We start from the raw sequence: 13,399 nt of genomic DNA, 5'->3' as shown, positions 1-13,399 counted from the left end.
TCGAGCAAAGACTCAAAAACTCCCAGGGAACATTCAAAATGTATTTGTTTAAAAAGATAAGGGATATAATTTGAGAGGAAAAGGTAACTTTGATAAGGGGTATGCTCGCACCAATCTCAGGAGCAGGTGAATATCATCCTATGGAGTAACTGTGTGGAATGGGCTAGAAGATAAAATGAAGGAAAGCAGAAATATAGTTCTATTTAAAAAAATGTATAAAAGAATGATATTTGCAAATTACCAAAAAGAGGAAAATGCGAGGCAGATGTGGTAACCCCTCGTGCCGCCCTAATTATTAATCAATTACCGTATTTATTCTAATTATTGCCACTATTCTAATAATCGCCCGGTGTGTTAGCGATGACATAAATAAAAAACATTGATACCTCTAATTATCGCCCATGCTGCTAAAAATTCCCCCCAAAGTGGCTGGTCCACTGGTGCAGCCAAAACCACCTGGAGCTGAACCCACTCAAGACCATGGAGATGACAATAGACTTCAGGCGAGACCCTTCACCACTTTCACCCCTCACTATCCGCAGTAATACTATTCTCCCCACAGACACCTTCAAGTTCATGGGAACCACAATCTCTCGGGACCTGAAATGGACCGGCCACATAGACTCTGTTCGGAAGAAGGCTCAGCAGAGGTTGTACTTCCTCAGACAGCTCAAGAAGTTCAACCTGCCGCGGGAGTTGCTGAAGACCTTCTACACTGCTATCAGCACGCTCAAACATGGCGAATAAAAACTCTTGAATCTTTAACATTTCCCTGCAGCAGGCCATCGTCCGCTACATCAAAGTCAAAGTCTGTTTTATTGTCAACATCTTCACATGCCGAGACACACAAAGATATCGAAATTACGTTTTCCCTATCCCACGGTGACAAGACATATTACACGATAGACATTTAAGTAAATGACGCAATATAAAAAACAAGAAGGCACAAACAATAAATAATAAGAGTAACAATAAATAATAAATAAATAGATAACACAACGAATAAAAGCCAGTGTGCATACAGACAGTAAAAGTACAGGACGCTACGCAGAACGGGGAAGAGAGTTCAGGATCCTGACAGCCTGGAGTATGAAGCTGTTTGAGAGTCTGGTGGTGCGGGAGCGCAGGCTTCTGTACCTCTTCCCAGAGGGCAGAAGCTCGAACAAAGAGTGAGCGGGGTGACTCACATCACTCACAATCGTGGTCGCCTTGCGGATACTACATAAGGAAAATATACATACTATCGCCCATTTCAGTGCCCCTTGGCGATCGGACATAAAGTGTTCTCTATTAATCGCCCACCCCGGTGTTGGCCATAAACCTTCTCTAATGATCGCCCTGAGCGATAATTAGAATAATTACGGTATAATTATTAGGAGGATTATCGTGTACTAACCTCACTTAAGTCAAGGCAGAGAGTAATTCAATCAAAATATTATTCAACTGTTTACTTTGCAGTGTCATTGACACTTTGCACACACAAAAAAAATTGAAAACTCAAAATGTGTTGTGTCAATGGTATTGGCACCCTTTCCTGTAAATCAGTATGAGAACACAGTGACTCCTTTGGTATATCACACATAAGAATATCTTATTCTAAATTGTCTGTGCCCATGTGATATGAATTAACCACGGAATGATGACTTCCATGTTTTAAAAAGCCAACTGTTATTCTCTTAAAGTTAAAGTTCCAATGATCGTCACACACACATCTGGGTGTGGTGAAATTTGTCCTCTGCATTTAACCCATCCCCGTGTGATTTTGATCCATCCCCTGGGGGAGAGGGGAGCAGTGAGCTGCAGGGTGGACACTCTACCACAGGGGTGTCAAACTCATTTTTTTGGCGGGCCGCATTGTAGTCATAGCTTCTGTCGGAGGGCCATTATGACTGTCAACCCAAATGAATGTATGAGCACCTCACATTATAAACAGGAAAAGCAACAAAATAAACTGACAAATAACTCGTTTTCAAATCAGACAACTAAAAACTGGACAAATATTAAAAAAATATATTATTTTTTATTGTATTATTATTATTATTAAAAGTGAAGACAATTTGCAATTCTAGTAATGACACGAATTTGATGCCTTCACGGGCCACATAAAATGATGTGGCGGGCCGTATCTGGCCCCCGGGCCTTGAGTTTGACACCTGTGCTCTACCACTAGGCCACTGAGCTGGCTTTGTCACAATAGTGAAAACAAAGTACAGTGTTTTCCGGACTATAAAGGTGCACCTAAAAACCTAAAATTTTCTCAAAAGCTGACAGTGCGCCTTATAGTCCAGTGCCCCTTATATATGGACCAAATTCCTAAATTTAAACTGGCCCAAAGCATTGTGTCATGAAATCAATCATAAGTGGCCCGCTGAAGACTAGGAATCATGAATCAAAAAAACTATGGATCATTATTTTGTGATTATAAAGTAATTTGTTGCATCTGAAGTTGAAATAAAAAAGATAAAATGGAGAATGATTTGATTTGGATTACAAATCTGACATGATGCATTAATGGTGCGCCTTATAGTCCGGTGCGCCTTATATATGGACAAAGTTTAAAATGGGCCATTCATTGTAGATGCGCCTTATAGTCCGGAAAATACGGTAAGTAGTTTTCTGAGGACATCAGTGCTATAATCTGCAAACACATGGACCGGTTCTGCCCAAATTTTTGTTTCTACAAAGGTGCATATTTTTTGGGTCCTTAGGTGTCCCTAAGTACGAATGTGCCGCGCTTTTTTGGTTATGACGTCGCGTATACAAAATATGCGGCATCTATATATAGACTATGTGCTGATACGTGCACAAATATCGGAGCATTCTGACGATTTGCAAGTGTAACGTGATGTAATTTATTTGAATGTTCAGAGATAGTTGTGTTTTACACTTCCACAATTTTCAATGGGCATGCATGTGCAACGGCGGCCGTCATCCCCAGGGTATGGGGACCAGCCGTAAGAAAATGTCGACGTTTCTATGAACACAAGTGGCTTTCATAGCCGTATTTATTTGCAACAAACTTTCAACACCAAACTTTCAAACTTGCGGTACCATAAACGCAGATATAAACTGTAACTCAGCACTGATGATGTTCAGCCTGGCGCCCCCACTTCCGGTCAGAAAACGGATCACGCGACCAGTGCTTCTCACACATTTTTTTCCAGCTGGTGGTAAGCACGGAAACACTTCACAGCGCACAGTGCCACGCGGCACTGGACGGACGCGACTTGCAAGTCGGCAGTGCGCACTTTCGGCCTTGCTCCGCCACTTCCGGCCAGTGCTCCATGGTGTCGAAGCGGGAGTCATCGGCAACTGCGCACACGCGCGGTCTGCCCGATCTCCGAGCTCGAGTGGCGCCTGGTGCTGCAACCAGAGTTCGGGCCACCTTGCGTCTGAACTCCAGCAGAGACATCCCGCCGTGCTCATCCAGCCGGTGCAGCACCCATGCATTGAAGACGGCCAAGTCCAGCATCCAGGTGAATATCGGCCACCACCACTTCTTCCGGCGCATGTTGATGCGGTGGAGCCCGATACTCTGGTCGGCGCGGTCCGTGCCGCCCATGCTGCGGTTGTACAGCTGGACAACAAATGGCTGGTCCACTGCCACCTTCTTCTTTTCCTTCCTTGACCAGCATGACACCTTCTGCAGAGGATGCTCAGCGGCGAGGGTGGAGGCAATAGTGACCACGGCGTTATCCTTCCACCGAGTGAGCGCAATCTTGTTTGCCGTGTCGTACACGACAGACACGGCACCACGCGGCCTCCTCTTCATAGCCTTCTGATCTGTGATCGGGCAAAAGCGCGGGATGCGGTTTTCTCGGATCGTCCCCGTGCAAGCGTAGCCCCGCCTGCGCAGCTCTGCAACTAGCGGGAGGCCGGTGAAATAGTTGTCTATGTAGATGCGCAGCGGAAGTGCACGCACAGCATCGGGGAGGTTGTCCAGAAGTCGAAGGAGCGTGCCACCGCCCTTGCCGAACTTGCGTTACTTTTCAGAGGCATCTACACTCGCCTCCTGGTAGATGTCAAAGTGGAGCAGGAAGCCGTTAGTCCCACTGTTCAGACACCAGGCCTTGAAGCCAAACCGCACCGGCTTGTTTCGGATTGCTTGCTTGCATCCGTGTCTTCCAAAGTATTCAATCATTGCCTCGTCCAGATCAAGATTGCAGTCCATTGGATACGCCTCCCCGAACCGAGCGTTGAGGATGTCCATCATGGGACGCAGCTTTGTCATCCGGTCGCTGCTGTTCAGGTGCACGTTGTCGGCGCAGTGAGTGTAGCGGATTATCTCCTCGAACCTGTTGCATGACATGGCCCCAGCGACGAGGGCGCAATGGAGATCTTCATCAGTGTTCCAGTAGTGTCGGCAACTGGGGAGCTGGTGGTAACCTGAGAGCAGCAAGATCCCCACTACGCGCTTCAATTCTCTGATGGTAAGCTGGAAGTTGGAGTCAGTCACCGCCGCATACTTGATTGTCTCTCGAACAAGGTGAGGATATACGTCAGAAAGGAAGAAGTCCAGCTTCTGAACTGCGCTCTTTCCAACCAAAATTGTGGGGACGGCGAGAGGCCTGGCGTCCGGGAATTTTGTCAGGCGCGTTTTACTGTTGGTCCAATTGTAGTCCAACGCATCTTTCTGCAAGCGTTTCTTTGAGGTGGAGGCCTGTTGGGGCTGCTCTTCTTCCTGAGTGTCGCCATCATCATCTCCGATCACACGTCCGTCGGCGAGGACCACCACGGCGGGAGCGCTAAGCTGCCGTCCCAAGAGATTATTGAGCGTTCCTCCGCCGTCTTCCTCGCCCGTGTCTTCGTCAGACTCCACACTGACCACGGGTGGAGCAATGAAGATTTTATCCACAACTGCGTCGTCATCTTCGATTGCATCGAGGATATCCATCGCCGACTGTGTACCCATAGACGCGGAAAGTCTATGTATAGATTTTTCGCATAAAACAATACATAGAGGAAATACGTTAGGGCGAATCATCACTGCAATCACATATGTCAATAACCATTATATGATAATTGTTCCCGAAAGGTTTCACCCCGCTATCTCGAGTCTATCATAATTTCCCGGAGCTCACCCTTTTGCATCTTCCATTGTGAATCGCGATCGTCCGGCTTCGCTCACCTAGCACGAGTGACTCATAAACTGGGAAAATGGCAGCGCTTCCGCGTTCGACAGGTCAAAGGTTGGTTATAACCGGATACAATCGGCACGAATGCTTGTCGTCATTTGAGGGCGTTGGAACCTGCGGAAATTGGAGCATCTAAACGTAGACTATAGGCTGAAGCGGGTTTTTAAAGGAAAAAATTATTTTGACTGAAAGCTTTTTCAGGCCAAATCGTATTCCCCGGTTCATTTAAGTACTATGAAACACATTGACAGCAGTTTCTTTTTTGTCACACAGTTATTCTCAAATGTTTTCATGTAAAAAGGAGTGTAGACTGTGTACATGCCCGTAGCCCAATAGACCTACCGTATTTTCTGGACTATAAGCCGCTTCTTTTTGCACAAGCTTTGAACACCGTGGCTTTTAGTCCGTTGCGGCGTATCTATGGATTTTTCGTGATTTTTGTGATGTCTCGTTGGCAAAAAGGTTGTGGACCGCTGTTGTGCGGCACCGCTTTGCTGGGCGGAGGGACATGTGACCAGACACACGGTCACTGGAGAGAAGAGTGGTGTGTTGATCATGTCCATCCGCCAGGCAAATAGTGCCGCACAATTGATACAAACAAGAGACAGAACGAGGCATTACTGGCGCACACGAACAAGAGACAGAACAAGATCAAGATGGACATTTCTCGAGAAAGGAAGCTTTTATACAGAAACCTTCATTATAGGGGACAAAATAAATGCATATGATGCCACTCTTAAGTTAAAGGCAGTTGATTTGGCTCTTAACGAAGGAAATAGAGGTGCTGCGTCTACTGTTGAGCTTTCTTCTGGCCACCAGAGAGCACTGGGCTATTGTTGATGACATCTTGTTGCGTCACCCTTTTCAGTATTTTTTTTTCCGGGTCATGTCTTCTCCGGGGTTTTAGGTTTAGCTCGTATCGCATTGCCAACTTTACCCCCCGTGTGAGTGGTCCCATTTGATTTATCATTAGTTGTGTGCTGCTAGTGTTCCCTGAACATTAAGTTTATTATGGTCGTCGCTGAGATTTATGCATGTTTGTTGAGCTCCGTCATCTCTGTCAATTCTGACACACTCTGATTTACTTCTGATTGACTAACACCAAGGCTTTGGCAAGCTTAATTGGTTGCGAGTAGCATCAGTTCAATACCTGATGATTTAATTGGATAGCCTCAGAGACCACAACAAACACACGTATAGCTTTTTAAAATTATGCCCCCCCCCACACACACACACACATTTTTGTCATTGACGGAAATCCGTCGTAGCAATGGAGAACTTTAATCCATGAGTAATGCAACAATTACTTTCCCTAGTAATTACATTTACGAAGAGTAATTCAATTGCTCGGTCATTTATTATTTTGGAAAGGGAACTAATAACTAATTACATTTTGGAAGTAATTTGCCCAACACTGGTCAAAAGTAGAGAAGTACATGTACATGTAAAATATACGCATATATTTTGGTGCCAATTAATGATGATGATGATAGAACTTTATTCATCCCACAGCGGGGAAATTCACTTGTCACAGCAGCGCATATGAGTGCAAGAATAATACGAGTGCAAGAATAAAACAAGTGCCAAAATTTCAAAAAAGGGTAAATAACAGACAAGGACAAACACAAGTGCCGCTAGTAGAGACGAAACACATTCATTTTATCAGGTGCCACGCATGTTGTAAAGTCTGACAGCAGAGGGAATGAAAGACCTGCGGAACCGTTCCTTCCTACACCGAGGGTGCAAAAGTCTGCTGCTAAAGTAGTTGCTCAGGGACCGCACAATCTCATGGAGGGGGTGCGAGGTGTTTTTGGACATTTAAAGTGATAGTCTACAATTGTAATCGCTTCCTTCTGTGATGTAGTCAGGCCGATGAGTCAAATCAAGCAGAATCTGCCCAAAAAGTGGGAGTCATTAAGTGTATCGCTCTCTGTTCCAAAATATCTCGAGTTTTTTTTCAGGGGGGAACTGTAGCACTGACATACTTTTTAATGCAGTTCATTCGCATGCCAAGTGTCAATGTTCGCTTGCTTTATCGTCCCTTTAACATAATTTGGAATTAAACTGAAATAGCCAATAAAACACAGCCATTAAAAAATCAACAGCCAACGGCACTGGAAGCATTTATTTCAAAAGGAGAGGTGGATTTTTTTTCTCAGATGTTACGTCCGCTCTTTGCTGATTGGTTCTAATTCATCAGGTTTCCCCCACCTCAAATATGTGCATCAATTGACTACCCATCAGATCAGACCCAATGCAGGGGTTGCAGGTTCGATTCCAGCTCCAGCCTGTGTGGAGGCTAAAAACAATGCTTTTATCCCATATTAAATTTTAGTTCATTTATATTTTCAATTTCTCCAACATTACGCTTGTCCGCTCTATGTTCTTTTACAATTCGGTTGAAGTTAGGAAATTGTGTAAAAAGTAAATAAAAACGAAATACCGTAATTTTCGGACTATAAATCGCTCCGGAGTATAAGTCGCACCAGCCATAAAATGCCCAAAAATGTAAAAAAAAAAACATATATAAGTCGCTCCGGAGTATAAGTCGCATTTTGGGGGGCAATTTATTCGACAAAATCCAACACCAAGAACAGACATGAACGAACAACAACAACAGGCTAAACGATACGGTATGCTAACGTGATAAACACAAACGAGGAGCTGAGAATGGGCCTGATGTAACATTCAGTTATTTAAAAAAAAACTATTACATAAATAACACTTTTATAAAACCATCTGTGTCACTCCAATTCATTAAATCCATCGATTGTCCTTTGTCAACAATGCCGTGTGCCGCGCCGCAGTTCAAATTATTCCACAGGCCCATACAACGATATATAAACTATATTTTAAATAACTATCACATAAACAACAATATTATCAAACCATTTGTCACTCCAAATCATTAAATCCATCGATCAAATTTCTCGTCCTTTATGTCATCCTGGTGACAGAGGACATGTCCAGAGGATATGGCGCTTTTAAGTGTTACTTTATTTGATTTTTTTCTCTCTATTTTTCATGTTTTGAATATGTTCAAGATAAAGATATCAAAGCATGTGAAGTGATCAACTATACTAAAAATAACGTGAAGTGCTCAACTATACTTGTAACTAAGTGATGTGGTAATGATCAAGTAAAAATTTGTGAAAAAAAACATATAAGTCGCTCCTGAGTATAAGTCGCCCCACTCAAACTATAGAAAAAAACGCGACTTATAGTCCGATAATTACGGTACAATGATTTGAAAATCCTTTTCAACCTATATTCAATTGAATACACGACAAAGACAACATATTTAATGCTTAAACTCATGAACTTTATTTTATTTTTCAAATAATAATTACCGTTTTTTTCCGTGTATAGTGCGCAAAATTTAACGAATTTATTGTCCTAAAATCTGGGGTGCGCATTATACATGGGTACAAAATTTTTATTTTTTATTTTTTTTTTTATTTTATTTTATTTTATTTATTTTTTTTTTTAGAAAATAAAACCAACAACAGGACTGACCGACAAAGTCGTGGAACAAAAAGACAGGGTGACATTACCAAAGACAGGAACAGAAAGCAAACAGACATCATGACAGTAACACATGCAATGATCCGACGGTGAGCGAGGGGCAGACAGGACTTAAATACAAAACACGTTACATCGATTGAGGTGACACAGGAAGAGAGGGGCGACGCGAACAGAAACTATGGCAACCTAGACACATAGCAAAACTGGGGACGAGACGTGACAAATGTCCCTCGGAATGAAACTTGAAATCACCAAGTTTTGGTTTCCAAGGGTGTTTTTATTCCTCTTCAACGTCTCTCCCATACAGAGCCGCCTTTTTCACGTCCGCACGCCTCTTTCCCGTGCGCGCACGGAGCGCGGTGGTGCGTTTACGGGCAGTCGGAGAAATCAACGCCAACAAAAAAGATTACATCCAGCCTAGTTAAGACCATACCAAAGACTATAAAAATGGGACCCATTGCCTCCCTGCGTGTGTGACGATCATTGGGACTTAAAAAAAAAAAAAGAAAATCATAAAAACAAATTCATAAAAATTGGGTGCGTATTATACATGGGTACAGGCTTTTTTCCAGCATCAGCATGCCATTTTTAGGGTGCGTATTATACATGGGGGCGCACTATACACGGAAAAAAACGGTAACTTAGGATTTCATGGCTGCAACACGTGCAGTAGGAGTTTGGAAAGGGCATGTTTACCATTTCGTTACATCACCTTTCCTTTTAATCAGACTTAAACGTTTTGGAAGAGAGGAGACTAATTATCTTAGCTTCTCATGTGGAATTGTTTCCCATTCTTGCTTGATGAACCACTTCAGTTGTTCAACAGTCCGGGGTCTTCCCTGTCGTATTTTACGCTTCATAATGCGGCACACATTTTCAATGGGAGACAGGTCTGGACTGCAAGTGGGCCAGGGGAGAAGCCATGCTGTTGTAACATGGCTTGGCATTATCTTGCTGAAATAAGCAGCAGCGTCCATGAAAAAGATGTCGCTTGGATGGCAGCATATGTTGTTCCAAAATGTGTACGTACTTTTCAGCATTTATGCTGCCTTCACCCATGCGATGGGAACTAATGGACCCCCATACCATCACAGATGCTGGCTTTTGAACTTTGCGTTGAGTCTGGCTGGTCCGCTTCGTCTTTGGTCCGGAGGACACCACGTCCAGTGTTTCCAAAAACAATTTGAAAAGTGGACTCATCAGACCACAAATCACTTTTCTATTGTGCATCAGTCCATTTTACATGAGCTTGGGCCCAGAAAACCCGGCAGCGTTTCTGGATGTTATTCATATACGGCTTTTGCTTTGCATGGTAGAGTTTTAACCCGCACTTACTGACGTAGTGACGAACTGTATTTACTGACAGTGGTTTTCTGAAGTTTTCCTGAGCCCATTTGGTGAATTTGGTGATATCCTTTACACACTCATGTTGGTTTTTAAAGCAGTGGCGTCTGAGGGATCGAAGGTCACGGTCATTCAGTCTTGGTTTCCGGCCGTGGCGCTTACCTGCAGTGATTTCACCAGATTCTCTGAACCTTTTGATATTATGGACCGTAGATGTTGAAATCCCTAAATTCCTTCCAATTTTGCTTTGAGAAATGTTGTTCTCTAACTGTTTACCTATTTTCTCACGCAAAATGGTGAACCTCGCCCCATCCTTGCTCGTGAATGACTGAGCATGTTTGGGGAGGCTCCTTTTATACTCAATCATGGTACCCACCTGTTCCCAATTAGCCTGATCACATGTGGAATGTTCCAAATAGGTGTTTGATAAGCTTTTCTCAGTTTTCTCAGTATTTTTTGCCACCTTTCCCAACTTCTACTGGACGTGTTGCAGCCATGAAATTCTAAGTTAATTATTAATTGGCAAAAACCAATTACCGTAATTTTCGGACTATAAGTCGCACCGGAGTATAAGTCGCACCAGCCATAAAATGCCCAAAAAAGTGAAAAAAAACATACATAAGTTGCTCCTGAGTATAAGTCGCCACCCCCACCCAAACTATGATAAAAACCGCGACTTATAGTCCGAAGATTACGGTACGTTTATCAGTTTGAACATTAAATATGTTGTCTTTGTAGTGTATTCAATTGAATATGGGTGGAGAAGGATTTTCAAATTGTTGTATTTTGTTTTTATTTACATTTGACAATTTCCCAACTTCAACCGAATCCGGGGAGTAGTCAACTACCTTTTATTTTTTATTTGTTTGTTTTTTAACAATGTAGTGTAAATTTGCTCATCAAATGTGTATTGCCCAGTGTCTTCTTGGCCTGATTTATGCAAAATGAAACAACTTAAAGTGTTGAGTTTTTAGCTCTATTACAGAGGGAACTCAAGTGAAAATGTCTCTGAAATACCATGTCACGTGCCTCATTAGTCCAAACACAATATTATGATTGATACTGCGTTTGTAGAGTAATAATTAAGCAGATGAATCTACAAGTTCTGCTGACTTTTTAATCAAGCAATGCCCTTTGCCTTGGATCAAAAATGATGGCAAAAAGCCCTTGTGCTTGTCTTGCAAATGTCAAGGCTCATCTGTGTTTGGTCATTTCCTCTTACCGTAGTTTGTTTCGATCTTGGCGGCGTCCAGTGTGGTGATGATCTTATCGGGAAGTCCTTCGAGCCTGAAGATGCATGCATAGCGGTGCCAGTCTTCAGGTGGCACAGCACTCACATTCAGGCGGACGCTGAGCTGGAAAGTTCCGTCGTGGTTGGGGAGCAGTTGGTCGTGCGTCACATGGTCGTGAAGCTGTTCACCATCGCGCATCCAGAACATGTCCACTATGTTGGGGTAGAATCCCGTGGCGTGACATGTAACCGGCGCCGATGGCTGCGTCTGCAGCAGAGCCACCAGGGGCCTCTCTGAGGAAGTGAGACAAAATTAATTCATAGAAATGAGGCTGCATCATAAGGCCTCCTGCACACCAGTAGTATGCAGTATGCGGTTCTTCCACAAAATCTCACAAGTTGCCGAGTCTAAACCGCTGTTTTCGCATCAATTCAAAGTTTTAATCTAGATTTGCGGTCTGACATTAAAGCAGCAGGGATGTGTTTGAAGCTCACATTGACCAGCATATGAAACTCTAAAGTTGTGATAAAACAAGACAAACGTTCATTTTGCCATGATTAGTGTTGACGGCTGAAACAAAACTGCAATTTGAGTGGTCCCTGATTGATAGTGTGAAGATCTCCAAAGAGTGATTCATGTATCAAACTGGCACTTGCCAGATTAATGATCAGCTCTCTATCCCACAAAACCACAAATGAAATTGTCGAGTTTATTTCGCAGGACCTGAGGCCCATTAAAGGGCGTGTAAAGATACTATGGGGTCCCAAAATGTATTTGATAAAGATGGACTTGTATTTTTGGAAACTGTTTTGAATTTCTGAATAAAATTGCAAATTGAGGAGTAATTGATGAAAAATCAACGGTTTGTATGTGATCGTCGCAGTTCATTCCGTAAATTGTCGAAGTGACTGTGACGTAGATTATAGGAGGCCGAGCATTGCCGAGTTACTTAGGCCATGTAAGCATAATGGCAGATACAGAAGTGGAAGCGATGTCGTCTGACGAATCCCCCTCAGATGATTCTTCACCTTGTGACGAAAATGAAGAAGAGTATGATTTCTACCAAGGCTACCAATTTGAACCAGTGAGAAGTACCCCAGCGACTGAAGCATCGCAAAACGAAGGCGTGGAAGGTACAGCCGGAGAAAATCAATGGCTATATACTGATATTGTTTTGGGTGTCCAATTTAATACATTTTTAGGACTGGGAAAACCCATGAACGATTATCACTTTGGTGTGCTAATTCGTATTTTCCCTTTGCACACAGTATGTTACTACCAAAGTTACACCTATTGTTATAAGCCGAAACTTTTTTATTTTTCAAATAACATAAAGGTAACATTTTCATACCCCAAGAATCTCCCTTTTGGCAATTGCACGGCTCTGTCTTGGCACTTTCGGGGGGGGGGACATGGGGGGGGGGTTGCTTCGTTGTCTCTATTATGCTCATATGTGAAGTATTGGAAACAAAACACCAGGAAATTGTATGGATCTTCGCGCTATCAATCGGTAAACAATGGGGGGGGGAGTCCTATCATCTACGTCACAGTACCATGTGATCCAGAATGGCGCGGTTCATGACAGGGGCAGGAAAGATTGAGAAATACACACAAATTGACTGCGTTTGGCTCACGAATGCAATTTTATTTTAAATTCTATTATATTATTTGGATACAGGTGAATATAATCGAACATTCGGAGTGTTTTTTTTAAAACATGTTAAATGTGCCCTTACATATGCTTTAATGTTGTGAAATGTGCTGTTGCAAAGTATTAAAGCAAGCAACTCACGTATTCTCTGCAGGACGCTCTTCCCATATTCCAGCATCTTGGAAAGGCGCTGAGGACATTCCTCAAGCAAGCGATGGTCCATGAACTCCAGCCAGCCTTCATTGAGGTTCCACTTGCGGACAGTGGCCTCCAGCTGAGACTGGAGCCAGATCCACCGCCGGTTCTCCATGTCTAGATACAGCGTGTCGTCGCCATCATAACTGTGATGGTTGAAACCTGACTTTGAGACGCTGTCGTCATCATACTCGCAGCCGTGCAGCACCTGGAACACGTGGATGCCTGACCAGGCGCAGCACGAGGATACAGTATTAGCTCAGAGCTTTGGTAATTTGCATTACAACACTTTTCCAAAAATATACCATCTTTCGGCA

General features: G+C 43.2%; 1 protein-coding gene across 3 annotated transcripts in view; it reads right to left on the bottom strand.

Annotated features, from left to right (window-relative positions):
* LOC133157240 (major histocompatibility complex class I-related gene protein-like) overlaps positions 1 to 13,399 on the bottom strand; it is a 32,378-nt gene that overhangs the window by 13,324 nt on the left and 5,655 nt on the right. For all 3 annotated transcript variants that reach the window (XR_009714976.1, XM_061283620.1, XM_061283619.1), the window contains exons 3-4: positions 13,029 to 13,307; positions 11,227 to 11,529 (exon numbers count right to left, since the gene is read on the bottom strand). Coding sequence is in view for 2 of the 3 variants with exons in the window: in XM_061283620.1 (XP_061139604.1) it covers positions 11,227 to 11,529; positions 13,029 to 13,307 (582 nt within the window). In the remaining variant the exon portion in view is untranslated. The remainder of the gene's footprint in view (positions 1 to 11,226; positions 11,530 to 13,028; positions 13,308 to 13,399) is intronic.

The sequence above is a fragment of the Syngnathus typhle genome, linkage group LG7, assembly GCF_033458585.1.
Source record: "Syngnathus typhle isolate RoL2023-S1 ecotype Sweden linkage group LG7, RoL_Styp_1.0, whole genome shotgun sequence".
Lineage (NCBI taxonomy): Eukaryota > Metazoa > Chordata > Actinopteri > Syngnathiformes > Syngnathidae > Syngnathus > Syngnathus typhle.
The sequence above is the reverse complement of the archived record's forward strand: the minus strand, read 5'-3'. Positions and strand labels throughout refer to the sequence as shown.